Genomic DNA, 13,742 nt, shown 5'->3' on the forward strand with positions numbered 1-13,742 from the left:
ACCTGGCAGCAAGTCGGTTATTACTGTGACCATGTTCAAAATGTTTTACAAGAAAAATGTCAAATTGGATCCCCCAAATCTCAATAACATTATAAATAATTTAAAAATTGAACTGACTTTCATAAATTAACGGCCAGTTATGAATAGAAATTGTAGAGTTGGAATAAAAAGCTCCAGAACAAGGATTATAGCTTATTTAAATATTCTAAATCGGTGTCCCTGAACAGTCATTTCCCGAGGGGGGTTGGGGGGGGAAGGAGGAGAGAGAGAGGGGAGAGAGAGAGAGAGAGAGAGAGAAAAAAAGAGAGAGAGGGAGAGAGAGAGAGAGAGAGAGAAAAAGAGAAAGATAGAGAGAGAGAGAAAGAGAGAGAGAGAGAGGAGAAGGAAAGAGACAAGTATAAAAACAAATTTAAGAACCCACCATTGACAATCTTCCAAGTGATCATGGTAGAGGAGTCAAGGACAAGAGGGAATAACTTCAAAATTGAAGTGCACCCACTTAAAACAGATGCAGAGGTATTTCTTTAGCCAAAGAGTGGTGAACCTCTGGAATTCGCTTCCTCTGGAATTGGATAGCTTTGGAAGCCAGGTCATTGAATACATTTAAGGCAGAGATTGACAGGCATCTAAATAGTCAGGGTATCAAAGGTTACTGGGAGAAGGCAGATGAGTGTGGCTGAGTGAGAGAATGGATCAGCTCATCATGGAATTGCAGAGCCAACTTGATATGCTGAATGGTTTACTTCTATTCCTCTATCTTATGGTCACACAAATACCTGAACAGGAAACTTGAACTCGAGAAAACACTACAAATATTATAAAGAAACTATTCTGCTGTGCACTTTCAGCCTAGACAATGGCACTTTTCACTGATCCTGCCCCCGCCCCCCCCCCCCCCCCCAATCCTTCATCAATTTTAAATATTCAACGAACAGAGATGTAGCCTTACACTTCAAATGAAAATTCAGTTGTTCCTTCCGGCTCATTAGGACGACGTTCTCGGAACACAACTCGCCGTTCTGATCTTTCTGTTTTCTTCTCAATATCCTGGTTTTCATTTTGGCCTCTTGTTTCTGCCCTCTTTGGGCCTCTTTTTGGTCCTGATCAAACACAGGTTCACACAGTTGAAGCAGTCTGAGCAGTTCCAATGATAAAATCTACAAAAGCCAAGCACCTACTTGAAAATAAAATTATGCATTTAAAAACAAAAATCAGAAATTGCCAGAAATGCAGGTAAGGCAGTATCAGTGGAAAGACTTTAAAAATGATCATTGTTTCTCTTCCCAGAGTATTTTGTTTTCTTATTTCAGATCTCAGTTTGATTTTCACCCATTCTAAACATTCTGTCCATTAAACATATTTGCAATCCTGCTTCATAAAATCCTGTTGGATCCTTCATGATGAATCAATTTACTTTGGTCAAGGAGGACCAACTTTAATGCAACTCAATGGTAAACTTCAGTTTTATTTTTTATTTTAAAGTTTTTTTTATTAAGTTTTGTCAGAAAAGAAAACAAATATATAATAAATCCATTGCATTGAGACGATTACACATTTAAGATAATAGCATATATTATAGTGACAATAGTATTTGGACTTAAATCTCAATCTAATATGTATTTATACAAAGAGTTGTACAAGGAGTAAAGAAAGAGGGAAAAAAGGAAAAGAAAAAAATCTAACCCAGTGTCAACCAAGGTTATAATTCATATTGTAAATAGAGATAAGCATGGCCTTGGGAGATCAGAACAAAGCATGCCTAGTTACAACCATCACCGCACCTAATTAGTCCAATTGTGAAAGCAAGCCATAACTGGACTCCAAGTCATATCCAAGGAAATCCTGATTTTTGTGACATTATGCCTAATTTTCTCCAAATTTTAAAAGGTCAAAGTCTAATAGCCTTTTTCTGTGAGTGGATAGAAACTCCTCTTTCCATTTTAACAACGTTGCTCTTCTTGCTAGTAAAGTGGAGAATGTCAAAACCTCTGATTAGTGGATAGTTTTCTGTTTATATCTCTGGAAAAGCCAAACATTTCAATTTCTGGGCATGGATCCAAATTAATCCCAAAAATGGTCAAAAAATTTCTAAAAATACCAATCCAATATTTTTGAAATTTAGGGCATAACCAAAACATGTGTATCAAAAATTTTACAATTATCACAGAGTGAGTTGATATATGGATAAATTCAAGCAAGATCAACTTTTGAAAAATGTATTCAATAAACCACTTTGAACTGAATCAGTCTGTGCCCTAGCTCACAATGACGAGTCGGAAATCAAGCCAAAAATTGACGTCCAATCTTAGTCTGCAAGAGATTAAGATCATTCTCCCATTCTGTTTTAATCCCAATTTAAAAAATTGTTTTCATATTCAATAATTTATAATACAGGGCAAATATTATACCATTATGAGCAAACTTTTAATTTTTGTTTTAATTGGAAGAATTGGAAATGTTGAAAACTTGAAACAAATAAAATGTCAAATATGATAATACCTGAAAAAGTATCTATTTGATCAATTTGATCAATTGTTGTGGAGCTATGAAATTTTGTTGTATAAAAAGACCCTTAAAACCTTTAGTTCCTGAAAGATACCATTCTTGAAAACCTGCATCTAAAATAGGTTGAAATAAATGATTAGATAGCATAGGACTTGTGCTTATAGCTCCATAATTTTTTTCTAACTTATCTCCAAATCTTCAGTCTGTGTATCATTATTAAATTCTTTGTCAGTTTTCAAATAGAGAGAGGTAGAGGTGAACCCAATACTGCCCATAAAGAAGGGTTTTTAATGAATTTCAATTCCATCTCAATCCAGTTAGGGTAGTCATCTGTTTTTTCATATTGCAACGATAACAACATATTCCTTATGTTCATAGTCCAGCAGTAAAATCTAAAATTGGGTAGCACCAGCTCACCATTATTTCTTTTATTCTGGAGATATCTTTTATTCAGTCTAGGTTTTTTTTTGCCACATATGACATAATGATTGAGTCCAATGTCTCAAAAAACATAAATAAATATCAGAAGCAATTGGAATAAATATAAACATTTTGGTAAAATATTAATTTTAACCAAATTAATACGACCTATTATAGTCAAAGAAAGTGGTGGCTATCCTGTAAGAATTAATTTAGTTTGATTAACTAAAACTGTCAAATTTTCTTTGTTTTTTTTTAAGTTCTTAGTTGTCAAAATACCCAATACATTTAAATATCTCATTCACTATTTTGAATGAATAGTTAGAATACAAAACCAGTGGGCCCTTCAATGGTAGTAGTGTTCCATCTTATAAGATGTGGGAATTATGGGAGACTTGCCATTTCCCTGATAGCTACAAATGCATGAGGTGCATCGAGTTGCAGCTCCTTACAGGCAATGTTGGGGAAATGAAGTTGCAGCCCAATGACCTTCATCTATGAACTTCTCATTCTTCTGTACCAACGAAGAGCTACAGGGAGTGAATCACACCAAAGCTGCAGGAGGCAGGTAACTGCCGACTGTCAGGAGAGGGAAAGCAAATGCAAGCAGGCCAAACTGGATCTAGTACTGGGTGATGAACTGGGTGCCACAGGATTCAGGCCCCCTGTTTAAAGAATAGCTGCTACCCCTCAACCATCATTCACCTGAACAACAAACTCATCCAGACTCTTTAAGGACTCTTAGTTTTCTCATTATTTATTACTGACTATTCTGTATTAGCAGGTTAAATTTCTTTCTTTGAGTAGTTTAGTTACCAGCAATTAGAAATTCTGCAAGGCCCACAGAAAAAAAATTCTGGGTTGTATACATCATGCATGTACACTGACAAATTTGAATTTTGAACCTGGTCAGATGTTGGACCTCTCATTGGGTTAACATTTTGGCAACAGTGACCACACTCCCTAAATAGACAAAATGGATAATTATGATGGAATTAGGCATGAACTGGGAAGAGTAAATCAGGAACAGATGTTCTCAGGAAAAAGCAGAAGAAATGGGGAAGATGTATGGGGACCACTTGGGCAGGGTGTTTAGGGCATAGATTTCTCCCACTGAAACAGAAAACAAGACGTTAGGATAAGGGAACCATGGTTGACAAAAGAGGTGAGTACACAAGAGGAAGAAAGAGGCATACACAAGGTTTAAGAAGCAAAAGTCAGAAAAGGGCCAGAATGATATAGCATCAGAAAGGAGCACAATAAAGGACTTGGGAGAGCAAGGGCACAAAAAGACTGGTGAGTAAGATTAAAGAAAACCTACAAGGAATTCTCTGCCTTTGTGTAGAACATATGAATGACTAGAGTGAAGGTAGGGTCACTTAAGGATAAAGGAAGCAACATGTGTTTGGAGACAGAGAGATCCTAAATGAATACTTTGCTTCAATGTTCACCAGAGAACATCCTTAGTCAATGTGAGGTCAGTATAGAACAGGCATATGTATTGGAGTATGTTGAGGTTAAGACAAAAGATGCTTCGTAAAAGCATTTGGATTGTTAAGACCCTGGGACCAAACAAGATGTACACCAGGTGACTACAGGAAGGGAACTGTTGGCAATGATCTTTGCATCCTCCCTGGCCACAGGGGAGGTATTGAACAACTGGAGAATGGAATTTTTTAAAAATTTAATTATAGCACAATAGAAGCTGAATCTGGCTATTTAAGTCCATTTTTATTTATTTTAATTATAATAAAACAATTAATGAATTAAACGTAGTCCCCTTGTTAGTGATGGGCACCTATTGGAGAGGATTCTTAGGGACAGAATTTATAAGCATTTAGAGATGCATAGACTTCTCATGGGTAGGCAGCATAGCTTTGTGAGGGGCAGGTCATGCCTCAGCAGCTTAAGAGTCTTTTTGAGGGATAAAAAAATTAATGTAGGTAGATGAGGTGTATATGGATTTTGACAAGGTTTTCTCCATCCTCCTCCTTTCCCTCCCCCTCCCAATAGTGGATCCATTCAAAAAGTCATGAGGCATAGAATCTTGGATCCATGGATTCAAAATTGGCCTGGATGCAGAAAGCAGTGGGTAGTAGTAGATGGAAAGTATTCTGCCTAGAAGTCAGTGATTAATGGAGTTGTCAGGATCTGTTCTGGGACACCTGCTCTTTTATTATTTTTATAAGTGACCTAGACAAAGAGGCAACAGGATAAATCAACAAATTTGCAGGTGACACAAAAGAAATAGTGTGGACAGTTTCGAAGGGCTGGCCATAGGTTACATCAGGATATAGTCAGGATCCAGAGTGAGGCAGACGGAGTTCAATCTGGACAAGTGTGAAGTGATGTATGGATTTTGGAAGGCCAACCTCGAAGGTGGAGTACATGGTTAAAGGCAGGATTTTTAAACAGTGTGAAAGAACAGAGGGATCTTGGAATCCATGTCCTTAGAGCTCTTAAATTTACTGCGGATGTTGATAGGGTAGTTAAGGCGGCTTATGATATGCTGGCCTTCATTAGTCAGGGATTGAGTTCAAGAGCCACAAGGTCATGTTGCAGCTCTACAAAACTCTGGTTAGACCAAACTTGGAATATTGTATTCAGTTCTGGTCACCTCATTACAGGAAAGATGTGGAGGATTGTGGAGGATGAAGAGGAGAGTTACCAGAATGTTGCTTGGATTGAAGAACGCATCCTATAAGGCACTAGCTAGTGTTATGAGCCCAGAAGACCCCAAAACCTAACAGCAATAGATATTCACCAAGACGAATGGTTACTTCAACAAAAGTTACGTTTAATTATCTTTAAACATGAAAACAGCATCACACTTTAACTTATCACGATTACTTAACTAACCTAACTTAACCCCATTCTAATTCTAAGCGCACAAGTATGTAATGTGTGTGTAAGTTCAGAAAAGTTCTTTGGTTCACAGTCCAATCTCAGTTTTCATTCCTCCAAGCTCACTGGTTGCAGGCAATTTTTATACTGTGCACAGAACTTTATATTTATAAAGTTCACCAGGCTTTGGTGCTTGAAAGATAAATGGTTACCGCTCAGGAAGGTTCTTGTCAATTGTCAGAGAGAGATTTGTTGTACGATGGACACCCAGCCACTTGCTGAAGAAACTTTCCCCCTCAGGGTTCTCCAGATGATAACCTCTTTCTTTCAGGTCACCACCGAGTTCTTTGTTTCTCTTATTCCAAGTGAAACATTAGACAGCCAGTCCTCTCCTCTTGCATGAATCACAAGGGCTTTGACCAGACTGAACTAAGAACTCAAAACCCATCTTCCAAATGGGGCTTTCCACAAGCTTGCCAGCTTGTCCTGTTCCAGACCCAGCTGCTGTTACTGTCTGTAACACTGTAGAACTGATCTGTATGTGTCTCTCTCTCACTGAGAGAAAAATCTGTTTGAATCTCTCTGCTTGCAAAACCAAATGACCCTCTTAGAACAGCAAATTCCCTTCCAGACAATATGTGGCTCCTACAAGCTCTTTCATCTGTTGCCTTTTGTAAACAACAACCATTAGTGAAGTCTCTTGGGCCCTCTCCAAAGCTTCTACAAAGACTGTGGGGCCGATATATCTAGCATTAGCAGATCTCCAGTATTTCAAATAAGATCTGTTCTAAAAAGTGTTTGTATGTGACCTATACTAACAAACCTTTCCCAATTTTTCTCCCAAAAACATCTATGTACTCTGTCACACTAGAGCTTTTCCCCATCTATGCCACTCAATCTTGTGACTTAACTGAGGTCACAAGATCATGAGAGGCTCAGATAGGGTGGACAGCCAGCATCTTTTTTTTCCTGGGGTGACTAGGAAATACCAGAAGACATCTATACAAGATGAGGGGAGGAAAGTTTATGGGAGGCATCAGTGGCAAGTGTTTTCTTTAAAAAACACAAGACGTAGTAGGTGTCTGGAATGTATTGGTGGGAGTGGTGGAGGAGACTGGTATAATAGGGACATTTAAGGCTCTCATTCAGCCACATGGATGCAAGAAAAATGAGGGTTATGGTTGTGAAGTAGGGAAGGCTTACTTAGATTGTTGACTAGATTGACACATCATGGGCTAAAAGGCCTGTACTGTGCTGTAATGTTCCACATAGTAACAAAGATAGCAATGCACTTTTACAATTCATTTTGAGAACACCAGAAAATAAAAGGCAAAGATACAATGCTGAGGCTTTACAAGCATTGGTTAGACCACGTTTGGAGTATTGAGGATAGTTTTGGGATAAAATTTGCTGGAAATGGAGAGGGACCAAAGGAGGTTTACAAGAATAGTCCCAGGATGAAGGTTATATTCGGGTATTGGGCTGGAGGATTTGCATGTTGCACATGTATTTCCTTTGTTTAAAAAAGGTTCGAGGGGCAAGCCTAGCAATTATTGGCCTGTAAATTTGACATCTGTGGTAGGTAAATTAATGGAAAGTGTTCTTAGAGATAGTATATATAAATATTTGGAGAGACAGGGTCTGATCAAGAACACACAACACTAATTTGTGCATGGAAGGACATTTTTGACCAATCTAGTTGAATTTTTTTGAAGAGGTGACTAGGAATGTTGATGAGGGTAGAGCAGTGGATGTTGTCTTCAGTAAGGCCTTCGATAAGGCTTCACATGGAAGGTTAGCTGGAAGGTTCAATCATTAGGTATTCATTTTGAGATCGTCAAATGGATTCAGCAGTGGCTGGAAGGGAGATGTCAGAGAGTCGTAGTGGATAACTTTATCAGGCTGAAGGCCAGTGACAAGCAGTGTGCCTCAGGAATCTGTATTGGGTCCTTTGCTGTTTGTCATATACATTAATGATCTGGATGATGGGGTGGTAAATTGGATTAGTAAATACGCAGGTGATACTAAAATAGGTGGAATTGTGGATAATGAAGAAGGTTTTCAAAGATTGCAGAGGGATTTAAACTGCTTAGAAGAATGGGCTGAAAGATGGCAGATGGAGTTTAATAGTGCAAAGTGCTTAATTTTGGTAGGAATAATCAAAACAGGACATACATTGTAAATGGGAGGGCATTGAGGAATGCAGTGGAGCAGAAAGATCTAGGAATAACAGTGCATCATTCCCTAAAGGTAGAATCTCATGTGGATAGGGTAGTGAAGAAGGCTTTTGGTATGCTGGCCATTATAAATCAAAGCATACAATACAGGAGTTGGGAAGTGATGTTGAGACTGTTTAAGGCATTGGTGAGGCCAAATTTAGAGTACTGTGTGCAGTTCTGGTCACTGAATTATAGGAAGGATATCAACAAGCTAGAGAGAGTGCAGAGAAGGTTTATAAAAATGTTACCTGGGTTACAGAACCTAGATACAAAGAAAGAATGAGCAAATTAGGTCTTTATTCTTTGGAGCGTAGAAGGTTGAGAGGGGATTTGATAGAGGTATTTCAGATTATAAGAGGGATAGCTAGAGTAGATGTGAATAGGCTCTTCCCCTTGAGGGTAGGTGAGATTGAAACAAGAGGTCATGAGTTAAGGGGCAACAGTTTAGAAGTAGCATGAGGGGGAACAACTTTACTTAGAGCGGTGGCTGTGTGGTATGAGCTTCTGGGAGAAGTAGTGGCGGCAGGGTCAATTTTGTCATTTAAGGAAAAATTGGATAGGTATATGGATGGGAGGGGAATGGAAGGTAATGGGCAGGGTGCAGGTAGGTGGGACTAGAGGAGAGTACTTGGTTCACTGCAGATTAGAAGGGCCAAAATGGCTCGTTTCCATGCTGTAACTGTTATATGGTTATCCCAAGGGGAACATTTGATAGCTCTAGGCCTATTCTCAATGAAGTTTGTGTGGGAGGGGGAGGGGGGGAAGGAATCGGAATACAGTCATGCACTGCATAATATTCATTTGGGCAAAGTCCAACCACATATCCGTCCATGGTCCAACAAGGTAACAGAGTTCAGAAATCCCAATTGAAGAACAGTACATAGCGAACACAACAGCTTCCCACGTGCAACACATGTATCTCATGTATACAAAGATTGCCAACACCTCCCCAAGTAGAGCCTCAGCAAGGTCCTTCAGGCATTACAAGAAATAATATTATCATTGTTGGTGACAGTTCATCAATGTAGCTTATTTGACTTGAAACTCTTACAGTGGAAAGCTATGAGGATCTGGAAAAGAATGGTGTGGATTATCCTGATCCTCTTTGTTAAATTGTGTGCAATACAAGTCAAGAAAACGGTTCACATAAAAGTGAAAAAAATTTTAAAGTTTAGTGCAAATTCAGCATCTTGAACAATACAAAACTGTACCAGCAACAGCCTCCCTACACTAACACTGCAAGCTCCAAATGTGGCAAGTACAGATTACATATTAGCCTATGCATACAGTAGTGTATATTTACAATGTATTATATTATGTATACAGTTGTACAGTATTAACCTATTTAACCCATGGCTGAAATAAAGTATAGCATGTGTTCAGTATCTTGAATATTTAGTCAATACAGGTACACTACAGTATCCTATATAGCTTTGCTAAGTATATAGTGTTCGCACAACATCCAAATCGCATAATATCCTGCTTCACAGAATGTACAACAGATCTACGGTAACCTTTAATTTAAGGTTAAACTACATTTCTTTTATAAAAATGTCTCTGTAAAGCAAATTATAGTTGAAATATTGTATCTGTATTCTTATAAAGTTAGCTGTACAGGGTCATACACAGGTCATAGCACATTTATAGAGAACCATCGTTTTCTGAGAAGAGTGTTCATTCTCAGAGTCAATGTGTCTTGGACAGACAGAGCTAATGGATTTCAACTGGGTCTTAATTATTCAAGAACTGCTAAGGAACCCTCTTGAACAGAGATGAAGTTAGAGGTTGTTATGGATAAAAAATGGTTTTGAACAGGAACAGAATTTTGGTAGAAATAAAACTGAAAATCATGTGGCTTCCAAGAATTGGGACTCACTTCGGTGATGATGTAACGGATACATGATTTGGAGAAATATATTACCGAACGCAGACATTTTGTTTTCAGTTCTGGAAAAGTTCAGCTTGGAGTTCACAGAAGTCAAAACCCCGCGATATACAGGGGCTGAAACCTTGTGAATGACAGGGGTGAGTTACAGTAACCAGAATTGGTGCTGTTTGTCATGTGTTACTCCTGGAAGAAGGGGAAACACAGAATCAGCAGTTATTGAATTAATGAAGACCACTTTGCTGTCTCTTTGGAAAAGAGGGCAGATTCTACTGGGTCTATTTTTGTGTTTGGCAACTTAATTTAACCCTTGTCTGGTTTGTGACTTCATCATGGAAGATAACCACATTTGTTTAACCCTTGCCTGGATTCGTGAATTCATTGTGGAAGAAAATAGCCACATTCACGGTCTTTGAGAAGAGGGCAGATTCTTCACATGGAAAATATAATTGTGAGTAAGAGGCCTGAAGATGTGTTTAAAAGTGTTTTATAACTATTTCTGAACTGAGAATTTAAGACCTTCAAGCAAGTCTAAAATGATGCTACACTTTTAAAGATCAACTTTTCAGAATGGGACCTTGACACGCATGCACACAAGTTGAGATAAGTAAGAAATATATTATTAATAGTTTAAATAGATACTATTTTGAATTTACCACTGTCTAGTGAATTTTCCATTGCGGTCTTGTGTTAGTGCAAACAAAAACCCTTTAGTCTCAAACATAATTAAAAAGGTTGTTATTTCATAACATAATTCTGGATGTTAAGTGATGCATGACTACTGAAATGGCTAAATAGACAAGAAGAGGTTTCCAGTAGTGGGGAAGTCTAGAACCAGAGGGCACAGCCTCAAAATAAATTTCTCCAGAAGGATTTGCACATTCCTCTAAATCAGACACGAAGATAAATTTCCTCACAAGGTTGTGAATCTTTAGAATTTATGGCCTCTTACAGCTGTGGAGACCAAGTCATTGGGTACATTTAAAGAAGAGGTTAGTAGGGGCATCCCCATTTATGGGGAGAATAGGTTGATAGGAAAAATACATCAGAAAAAGCAGACTTAATGGGCTGAATGGCCTAAATCTACTCCTCAGTCTTAGCGATTATCACTTGCCCACAAGTGTTGATGCCATCAAACCTTTCCAAAATGATAAAGGTTCCATTATTATCATGTAAAAATATATTTAGAATGCAACATACATGAAGTTCTTCAACTTTGTCTATTGTAAGGAAGACAGAGTCGCCACTTTGTCCAGCACCCCTCACAGAATGAAACCAGCAAGGAACGAACTCGTGACTCGATAAGGTGACACATCAAAGTTGAAGCTCATGGCACAAAAAGATAAATTTACTAAGCAACAGCCCCATGTCATGATAGTGTTCAATTCCAGTCAAGAATGTTGGAGAGTTACAAGAATGGTACCTGGGATAAGGGACCTCCAAAGAACAAATTTCTTCTTGAAGAGAAAACTGACAGATATGATAGAAATATGTAAAATGGTGAAGGGTTTGGGCAGAATGGATATTGGGAACCTGTTTCCTTTGGTGGAGGAGTTGAACACTAGATGCCACTGTAATAAAGAACATCAGGATTCTTTATCCTGCAGGTCAGGCAGAATTACTTACTGATGATTATAAACTGTACTCAAGAAAAAAAAACACACAAGAGAGAAATGTAAAACTGTACAAATACAGAACAAATATTTACTTATAAATAACGTGCAAAGTAAGAGTCCTTAAATGAATCTATTGTTTAGGAATCTGATGGTGGAGGAGAAGCAACTGTTACTGAACCTGGTGTAACGTGTCATGTGGCACCTATACCTCTTTCCTGAGGTCAGCCGGGAGAAGAGAGCATGTTCTGGAAGATGTGAATCTGATTATTGCTGCCGCTTTCCAATGGCAGCATTCCATGTAGATTTTCTCAATGGCAGGGAGAGTTTTGCCTGTGATGTTCAGGCTATGTCCATACACCTGGGATTGTCTGATCTCAGAAGCTAAGCAGGCACAGGACTGGTCAGCACTTGGAGGGGAGACCGCTTTGGAACACCAGGTGCTGTAAGTTTCTGTGAGGGGTGACTCTCTGTCTGCCTTATGGTAGACAAAAGTTAAAGAATTTCATGTGTGTTACACTCTAATTGTAGGATTACATGACAATAATGGAATCTTTACCACTCAAAAGGTATTGATGCTTCCATACCAGGCAGTGATGCAGCTGGTCAGCAAACATCTGTTGAAGTTTACCAAGATTTCTGATGTCATACTGAACCTCCACAAACTCATGAAGAGGCACTTATTTGCTTTCTTCACAATGACATTAGCACGTGGGGTCCAGGAAAGATCCTCCAAGATGGTGACTCCCAGGAATTTAAATTTGCTCACCCGCTCCACTTTTGATTCCCCAATGATCATTGAGTCTTATACCACTGGTTTTCCCTTCCTAAAGTCTACAACCCGTTCCTTGGCTTTGGTGACATTGAATGAGAGATTTCTTTTAAATGTCTGTTATGGAAAACAAATTGGATAAACATGGTGAAGAAAAAAGTTCACGGCTGTGGAGAAATAGCCATCAGGTGGAAATGGAAAGCTGCTCTCATAGACAGCCTGCTTTGCACAATGGATTGAATAGATCCTGTAATTCTATAATAATTCCATGATTAAACACTTTATTAGACCACCCCATTGCCTGATAGCTATCTAACTACAAGTCATTTTGTGCAAGCTGGAATACGCAGTCCTCAAAGTGTGGTTGAATGAAGATAGATTGATCCTTCTTATCATAGAGTGCCAAGTTTAAAAACTATTAAGCTATTTTTATGATGTTTGCTTAGTAAAATGTGGCATTTGCAAATACAGCTTGGGATTTCTACAACCCAATACAGACTTTAAACAACCGGTTATAACAGTTGCAGGCTTCATGGGTTCATTGAACCAGCGCGGGACACTTGAGTGGAAGTACACTCCCAGCTGAGAAGAAGCCTGAGAAACAACCCTGCAGGAAAGGTGACCACAGCAGTGCACCAGCAAGGGGCTTAGTGGCTGAAGGATCCACATACAGATTGCACACTGCTGGACACTGGCTCATGAGAACTCAGTATAGGGACCAGGATTTGAGAAGGTGCCAAGGGCAAGAGTGTTCCTAAAAGGGCCTTGAGCATTGAAAACTCCTTGATTTTATGAGTTCAGATCTGGATGCTCAGGTTTGCCAATGGATCAAACAAGAGGGTGCAGGGGTATTGGAGGTGAATCCACAGACAACTGTCTCATTTGCTTCTTTTTCTCTTATTGTTGGGGGTGCTGGGCAATGTTTGTGACCTCCATGTGTGCTTTTACAGCAGGTAAAAGATGTTATAATAGAGACATCTATTACTGATAAATCTGGACTCTGCTGCCGATACATTAAAATAGGTTGCATCTGACTGAGCAACTTTAGGAACATACTGAAAGAAATAGAAATTGTAATTTTTTTTTTAAATACCATTCTATAACTTAAAAACAAAGGCATATTACTGTATTTGGACATCAAATAAATCATTCAATGCTTCACTGGAATTTTGTATTTATGGTAAAATTACTCAAGTAAATGAAAATGGGACAAGGTAGCCCAATCTGGAGGGAATTTGCCCTGTGAGCTCCAATTCCTATTCATCACTGCTGAAGTTCAGTTCATGTCAACAAAAACAGTTTACAAAAGTTAATCAGAATATGATCTTTCCTTAACTACTGTAAGTTATCTTAAATGTAATGTCTGCCAACAATCAGATTCACCTCAAATTTGAGGCCATGAAACAAGTCCAAAGGGCACAAGAATCCACTTGCACAAGGTACAAAAATGGAAAATCTGAGATGCTGAAAATCTGAAATAAAAA

At 38.6% G+C, this 13,742-nt stretch overlaps 2 protein-coding genes across 7 annotated transcripts in view; one reads left to right on the forward strand and one right to left on the reverse strand.

Annotated features, from left to right (window-relative positions):
* The window catches only part of LOC138759145 (dual specificity protein phosphatase CDC14C-like), a 199,899-nt gene that overhangs the window by 135,461 nt on the left and 50,696 nt on the right, over nt 1–13,742 (forward strand). The window lies entirely within an intron of this gene.
* Nucleotides 1–13,742, reverse strand: part of LOC138759181 (intracellular hyaluronan-binding protein 4.S-like) — a 58,519-nt gene that overhangs the window by 35,872 nt on the left and 8,905 nt on the right. For all 3 annotated transcript variants that reach the window (XM_069929247.1, XM_069929238.1, XM_069929228.1), the window contains exon 2: nt 950–1,100. In XM_069929247.1, the coding sequence (XP_069785348.1) occupies nt 950–1,100 (151 nt within the window). The remainder of the gene's footprint in view (nt 1–949; nt 1,101–13,742) is intronic.

Source organism: Narcine bancroftii, chromosome 1 (assembly GCF_036971445.1).
Source record: "Narcine bancroftii isolate sNarBan1 chromosome 1, sNarBan1.hap1, whole genome shotgun sequence".
Classification (NCBI taxonomy): domain Eukaryota; kingdom Metazoa; phylum Chordata; class Chondrichthyes; order Torpediniformes; family Narcinidae; genus Narcine; species Narcine bancroftii.